Source organism: Prorops nasuta, unplaced genomic scaffold, assembly GCF_024137725.1.
Source record: "Prorops nasuta isolate Cenicafe-Biocafe unplaced genomic scaffold, Cenicafe_Pnas_1.2 PNAS00053, whole genome shotgun sequence".
Lineage (NCBI taxonomy): Eukaryota > Metazoa > Arthropoda > Insecta > Hymenoptera > Bethylidae > Prorops > Prorops nasuta.
This window is the reverse complement of record NW_027116850.1, coordinates 112,895-120,456: the sequence shown is the minus strand read 5'-3', so window position 1 is coordinate 120,456 and position 7,562 is coordinate 112,895. Positions and strand designations below refer to the sequence as shown.

Here is a 7,562-nt window from a genome sequence, read left to right as displayed (position 1 = left end):
GAACAAATTTCAATTTTTAAGATAAAATGCCGTCTCTCCTCCTCTCTTTTACCAAAGGTTTTTACAATTTCACTCTTTGCTCGCAGCTTAATTTAATTTCACTGCAGCTTTTTGCGAGCACCTATTCTATGTCAAAGGATCCTGTAAACACAGTTACACGTTAAATTCTCGGCTCCCAATAGTGTATAAAAATCATGAATATTTTTTCTAAAGAAAAAAAAAGCAGAAAATATCCGAGTAATTTGAAGCAGAAGCAACGAACAGACCCAGTGTGTAAAATGGTCAGATAAATCGTTTTTCCATATGAAATCGCTTAGCTCGATGGCACGGGACGATAAGAGCCATTTCCGCACAGACGAGAGATTAATGGCAGAAACGCAGATGGAGGGCCCTCGCCTCGAAAAAAAAAAAAAAAAAAAAACACGTACACAACCAGTTTCCACCTTCGCTAAATCATCGTTATACTCCCACGCGAAACGTATTCGAGCCGTTGCCCGATAACTCGCGCAATTATCCAAATTTCATTTCCTTACGGCGAAAACGTGACTCGTTTCTTCACTTATCAAACATTGAATTTCTCTTCGAGGAGCTTTACTTTGCACAACGTCTATAGGAAAATTATTTCTTTCTTTCTTTTTCTTTTTCTTTTTTTTACCGGGGCACCTGCCCGTGTACGCCCCTGGTCGGGTTATTGGACCGGGAGATTAGCTATAGAGACCGTGCACACTAGCACAATGACAGTGAGATAAGAATGTATATTGGTGTATATGCATACTATCAGCGCAAACTATCGGTCAATTTTCGCAGTTTTTCAGTGTAATTTATTTATACGTACACAGTTATACATTGACACTTTGATGTCATTGTGTTGGTGTGCACGGTCTCTATAAGAAAACGCATGACGTTACGGAAAATCTTTTAAAGCTCGAGCAGCAGCTGTTCTCCAGAGGGAAATCTTTGCCTGGACTTCCTCGAATCCCCCAATGCCCTACATCCCCTTGGCAAAAAAAAAATTCATGGAATTGCATCCATCCTATATAATAGTAATGCGCTTGCAACACGTTTATGAATTACGTTTGATGATGATAGAAAACGGGGAAGGGAGAAGTGAGGTGGGGCGGAGGGGATGGGGGATGGGGGGGGGGGATAGAACTCTGGTCCGACGTTGGAAAAGAACGATCGTCATCGTGAAGGATCGGTAGTGAAATAGGAAGATTTATGAATGAACGGTAATACAGCTGGGGTGGATCGATAAAGCAGCCCCCACTAGCCTTACGTCCCCCAGGAGCGTAGTAATCAATACAGGGGGTTGGGTGGTGGCGATGGAGGAGGTGGAAGGGGCGGCAAAGTCCATTCACTAGAAACGGTAGGCCTGCTATTGATTGCGTGGGTGGGAAAAAGGGCCATCCCCACCCTGGGGCCATTCAGCAGCTTGTCGTAGAGGGGTATGTGTGTGTGTCGCAGTCTCTCTCGTTTGGCTAGCCTCCTCCAGTATCCCTCCACCACCACCACTACGCTCTTCCCATCCGCACCGTTCCGCTGGACTCTTCTGACTGGCCTGGCTGGCTGGCTGGCTGCAGGCTGGCTGCCTGCTGCTGCCTGGCCTGGTCTGGTCTGGTCTGGGACAAATGCACAAACCTGTACCAAACTTGGCCAAGAGAACCCTGGGGCTGGGTACGGAACGGAACTCTCTGCCCCCATCTCTCCCATCTTCTCTTCACAACCACCACACCAGCCCTCCCTCCCCGTCTTCTCTCCTTTATATCATATATTATATATATATATATATATAGCTTTCTCTCTCTCTCTCTCTCTCTCTCTATACATATATATCTCTTTCATTCTCTTAACCAGTTAGCCATATGCACACATACCCGGATATCCTACATTCATGCAGGATACGTCAGACTCTGGAATACCTTCGCTACTGAGCAAGCGCCACAAGTAGAAATGGCCCCGTTACTCATCGCACTCATTAACCATTCCAATCCAGTGAAGACTTCGCAACCACTACTAGTTAGAAATTTCATCAATGATAACGCTAGACTGATGAGACACATTGCCAGAAAATCAAATCATTATTTATCTTAATATATTAAGAAAATACTACTAATAAACTTGAAACATAATCAAGCAAAATAGTCTGTTGCAAGTATTAAATTTCTCCTACATTTCTATTGCTTCCTTCCCCCTTCCTTTTTACTAAATGAAACATTTTTTTGCAATTTACTTGTCAATGCCTTGCGAAGGGTTTTCATGTTACGTCACGTTTTAAGAAAAATTACACAGGGCTATTTAATTTACATAAATTCTGTTACATTACTTTATAAACATTACAATTTTGTATGGTTATTAAACTTTATTAAATTATTTTGAATATTATAAATCATTGTTTTTCAGTACATCATTCATTTTTGTTTAATGAATAAAATAAAAATATATATCGTAGAATTAGGGATTCAATATTTATTCAAGTGACATATCAGGTAAAAAAGTATTCAAACTCAAAATCTATCTATACTATTTTTCTATTTCACGTGCGCGCCAACTGAGGGGATAAGAAGGAATAATTAGAGATTAAAAATAGTAAATTAAAAAAAAACCCTCTGTGGGTACTTACACGTTTATAATTTGAATTTGGCGGGCTGCATAGTGAAAAATTAAATTGCTGTATAAAAAAAAAAATTACTAGATTGTCTCCAGGAAAGTTTTAAATTGTCAAGTAGTGTATTACGTAATCGAAAAAAATTCAACTCTCAACAAAATTTATATAGTTTATAGTAAGAGAAAAATCTCATCAAATTATTCATTTTTAAAAAGCTTACAGCTATTTTCAAACCATCATAAAGGGATTCTTTAGGTATGCGCTTCTTTCATGCACTTATTACTTATTTATAATTAAATTACTAAATTATGTATTTGAATCAAGCGCAAATCTAGCGAGACAGCTGATTGGCCAAGCAAACATTAATTGCGGCGCCATTATGCGCAAATGCGCAGCAGTAATTCACAGAGGGGAAATATCGCAATATGGCCGATCGAACATATTTCCCTACAACACGAATGAATAATCTGCAAGTCTAGGTGAGATCATCTAGCTAGACTGATATGGCCAAAGCACCGTGTCATACGATTTCAAACATTTGCACATTGAATCGTGGACTCCTGATAAGCTTGCTCTCTACGCTGTTAAGATTTACTCCACATGACAGAAAGTGAAGTCAAATTTGTTCTAATCCAAAAATTTGCGAATAATATGTTGTTGATTTGTGATTGAATGCTACCAATGACTATTCTTCTACTTAACTGACTGCGTCTTATTGCAACTCTCGGTGCAAGTGTATTAACTGCACATCTAAATTAATCGGGAAGCATTTTTATTCAAAACTATCTCAGCTTCTATAAAATTCCTGTAACTAAGCATCTGACAGCACGTGGCTACAAAGTCACCTGTGCGAGAGTAATAGCTTGATTGCTATATACTTTCCTTCTTTATAGTATAAGCCGCAAAAAGTCCACAGAAAAACGTAAGCACAATAGATGTAATGCTGTAATAGTCTTAAAATTGATGAAGTTACATTACCTTTTATTTGCTTACATTTTTTTCTGCTTGCCTTAATTAAATAATGGTTAAGGAGAGAGAAAACATTCTTCAGCTTTACCCCAGCAGTGATAGATTATCGAGGGAATTTGGAACCCCCACTTTGACCCCCTTACGTTTATCAACATAGGAAGTGAGGGTCATGGTAGGGGTCCTGAATTCCCACAATCTATCATCGCAGCTTTGCACAGCTTTAGCCTTTACGCCTGCGCGGTGACATTATTTTGATGAGTCTTCGATACATCGAATTAAACTATATGTAAGAGTAAGAATCGAGAAATGGCTACGAATCGATAGATCCTTCACTACGTGTAGTGGGTGTAAAATTTCGGTCCATCTAAAAACTTCGTACAGCTGAGAGAGACATTCTGCCAAGTATTTTTGTGTAGAATACAGAGAGCAATATGACGATCCTTTCGAAGAAGAAGAGTTCTACGACGAAAGATCGACGCGAAGGAGCTAACGGGTTGAATCAGAATGAAGTCGATCAAAACGAGCATGGAAATGGTTCCATCGCTTTGCCAAACAATTCCTATCAAGTAATCGACTCAATGGATATTCCATCGAACCATCCATTATGTCCCTTCTCCGAATTATTTCCGATACTGATTGCTTTCATTTCTAGGTAAGAGGAGGTAATAGTTTTGGGGTCGATCTTCACAGTGTTCAGGGGGATCATGGTCAAGGATCTATTGTTCTCACTAGCACTTCTTATGAGGTAACAAAAACATTATCTAGTCTTTGTAATAAAAAAATTCTACTGTTACATCATTCTTCACAATTGTGTTTTACGTAGTTTAAGCATATGCTAACTCTATTTAATTTTATAGACGAATGTTGATCGCAGAGAAGATAAGCATTTTGAGGACGGTAGTGGACCCAGTCATGGGAAACGCCATCGACAGAGATCCAGTCCGCACAGGTACCATATTTAATCTTAAGCAACCCATCATACATTTAATATAATGGCATGGTAAAATTGTAGAAGCTGCATTGGTAGAAGCTCTAGATCAAAAAGAGAAAGAGAGAGAGATAGGGGCCGAGAAAGGGAGAGAGAAAGGGAGAGGGAGAGGCAAGCAACTCCCCCGACTGCTTCTTGCAGTGGTATGGAAGGTTCTGACCCTGCTGTGATGAGTAACAACCGAATGAGTCTTGTAAGCGCAGTTGCAGCAAATCTAGAACATGAATTAGCTAATGGTTATAACAGCGGTGATGAATACACTGGCAGAACTGGCAATAATCTCAGCTTGGCTGAATGGCAAGAGGTTTGTGTAATGTGCATTAAATTGTATAGAATTAATTTTCTAAAAGGAATTTCTACACTTTTAGAGGGATAGGTGGTTTGAGAAACGAATGAGGAAAAATGGATTTATTGTAAAAAAAATGGGTGAAGACGGAGCCTGTCTATTTAGAGCTGTAGCAGATCAGGTTTACGGTGATCAGGAAATGCATGGAGTGGTTAGAAAACATTGTATGGATTATATTGTAAGTATTAATTAATACAAATCTTAAAACCTCAATCTCAAACATAGGTAATAGTTAGATGTACTTTTCAGGCAGCAAATCAAGAATTCTTCTCCCACTTTGTAGCAGAAGATTTCAGCACGTATGTCGATAGGAAACGGCAAGAATACGTGCATGGTAATCACATAGAGATGCAAGCAATGTCAGAAATGTATAATCGAAGCATTGAACTATTCTGCTATAGCACTGGTAAGCTAGGAAAAATGCATAGTGTATAGTCTAGGAGTATATTTAAAAAATTGAATATTTATGTTCACTAGAGCCCATTAACATATTCAACGGTATGAATAAGAGTGATAATGAACCTATACGTTTATCATATCAACGTGGCAGTCATTACAATAGCATAGTCGATCCATACAAAGCTACTATCGGAGTTGGACTTGGCCTGCCTGCTTACAATCCCGGCGCGGCCGATCGCGAATTAATTTCCGATGCGGTTCGCCAGAGCGAAGAGCTGCACATTGAGCAGGTAATTAACGTAATTAATTTAGATAAAAAAGCGAGTCTTTCAGTTTTTTCTGTTTCTTCTTTTTTTTTTTTTTTTTTTTTGTAAATAGACAATGTTGGAGGATAAAATTAAGGCAACTGATTGGGAAGCAACTAACGAGGCTATCGAAGAGCAAGTAGCTCGAGAAAGTTATCTGCAATGGTTGAGAGATAACGAAATGCGAAAGGCAGTAAGTGTCGAGAGAGGCTGACTGTTAGTTTTAATAGCAGATTAACATAGATTTATATACGAAACAATTTTGGAATTTAGCGATCAGCTAGCAGTAGCAGCACGAGCACGGTAACGAGCGCCCAACACAATCACGCACACTTCCACGCTCATGGGGGTCGTGCCCAGCAACGCAGTCACACTTCTTCCCCCACTACAACGCAAACTAGCCAAGATTCTCTACGCAATTCCCCAAAGGTTTGTTTCTTCCTTCCTTTCTCTTATTTGTGAGTCTCACTGTTCTACCTTGCATTATTGATTATTTTAGATGGCTGATGCTGTTCGACACAGCAAAAGGTCTCCGCAGCATCAATCCAGTCAGGGTTCCAGTATATCACATTTATCACCGGAATTCGAGACTAAAATGTCTCCGCAAGAACCCGTGCCCGGGAGTAGCAAAGAGGTCCATGCATCCCCTGATATTTCTTTGTTCAATCGGCTCCCTCCTGAAGTATTCGGTGAGAATTTTTGAAGTCATGGACATAAGTTTATCTACTTAGTGGTGAGCACTCGTCGGTTCACATGGTCGTGAAATTTATTTTTCGATGCAAAGCTAATTAAACGAGGATAATCCGTCGATCACTTTAATCAGCTCTGAATCTTTATCAAAGAATTATTCATTTTCTTAATCATTGTGTTCACCTATCTTCTGCTTCCTCTAGGTTTGACCGATTGGGAAGACAGCGATATATTATCCCAGGTTCTGGCAACGTCACAGCAGGAATATCTGGATAGTCTCAAACAAACGCGCATAACAGCTACCACTGGAAACGAAGCCAATTTGGAAGCTAGTAGCAGTTAATTTTAGGGAATAGTCGATTTATGGAAGTTCGAAGAAACCAGAGCCGATATATACGTTTATGACTATAAATATAAAATATAAAATATATGTGTGTGTGTATATATATATATATATACATATATATATATATATGTATATATATATATATATATATATATTACAATCTTATCCAACACGTCCCATGGAGCTTGAGGAAGTTTAAGTTTTATTGTCAGAGTGATTATTGAGTGTCCGCGTAATTTTTTTTTGATTGCTTCAAATCTTCGTATAAAGTACGTACAAATCACGGACTATTATTGTACGTATACAAATTCCATTGTTTTTCAAATCTTATAACTCTTTTAAAAGTAGACGCTGCTTTTTTAGTTTCTTAACTTGATTTTTTTTTCTCTTCATCTCTCTATCTTTGTCTCTGTTTGTCTCTCTCTCTCTCTTCTTCATTTTTATTTCCACTAAAAACTTCTTGCCAATTTGACTATCGTTATCACGACTATAACTCAATTTTCGGGTGCGATATTAAGTGTTATGGGGCACACACATTGTAACAAGAAGAACGGACGTTTATATCGATAATTATAAAGTCCTTTCTCTTCGTATATATATATATATATATATATACATATGATAGATCAAAATGCTTTAGAAAAAATAAAGGATAAATTACATTATTTGTAAGAAAGAGAGTAAATAAATGCTATTATCTATTTGTAGGTCTTATAAATTTCTATCCTATCCGAATTTTGCGTGTATTATTGTTTATTTAATCCCCTTGCAGACATTTATTTATAACAATAATCTTTTTGGTCTTTTGTTTTTCTTATTGCAATAAGAATAAATGATCATTAAGTTAAAATAAGACTTCTTTACCTAATTTTATGTTTGGTTTTGATTGTATATAAATAAACACTCGGTTATAC

The 7,562-nt window shown here is 38.1% G+C and overlaps 1 protein-coding gene across 2 annotated transcripts; it reads left to right on the top strand.

The window, feature by feature from the left end:
• The first annotated feature begins 3,546 nt into the window (after positions 1 to 3,546).
• Positions 3,547 to 7,351, top strand: LOC136784332 (OTU domain-containing protein 5-B-like). 2 transcript variants are annotated; one of them, XM_066744907.1, is made up of 11 exons: positions 3,547 to 4,140; positions 4,227 to 4,319; positions 4,432 to 4,523; positions 4,587 to 4,866; positions 4,931 to 5,086; positions 5,158 to 5,314; positions 5,386 to 5,597; positions 5,686 to 5,805; positions 5,886 to 6,041; positions 6,112 to 6,345; positions 6,506 to 6,646. In XM_066744907.1, exons 1-10 carry the CDS (start codon positions 4,006 to 4,008, stop codon positions 6,313 to 6,315), a joined length of 1,605 nt encoding a protein of 534 aa, XP_066601004.1. In that variant the 5' UTR covers positions 3,547 to 4,005; the 3' UTR covers positions 6,316 to 6,345; positions 6,506 to 6,646. The 2 variants fall into 2 exon arrangements, with proteins under 2 accessions (XP_066601004.1, XP_066601003.1); XM_066744906.1 differs by having other exon boundaries at positions 3,550 to 4,140; positions 6,112 to 6,301; positions 6,506 to 7,351.
• The last annotated feature ends 211 nt before the right edge of the window (positions 7,352 to 7,562 follow it).

Excerpts from the sequence above, each read along its gene's own strand:
- LOC136784332 (XM_066744906.1), top strand. The coding sequence starts at position 4,006 with ATGACGATCCTTTCGAAGAAGAAGAGTTCTACGACGAAAGATCGACGC. Across the intron at positions 6,042-6,111 it reads CTCTACGCAATTCCCCAAAG|ATGGCTGATGCTGTTCGACA; the intron begins GTTTGTTTCTTC and ends TGATTATTTTAG. Across the intron at positions 6,302-6,505 it reads GCTCCCTCCTGAAGTATTCG|GTTTGACCGATTGGGAAGAC; the intron begins GTGAGAATTTTT and ends TGCTTCCTCTAG.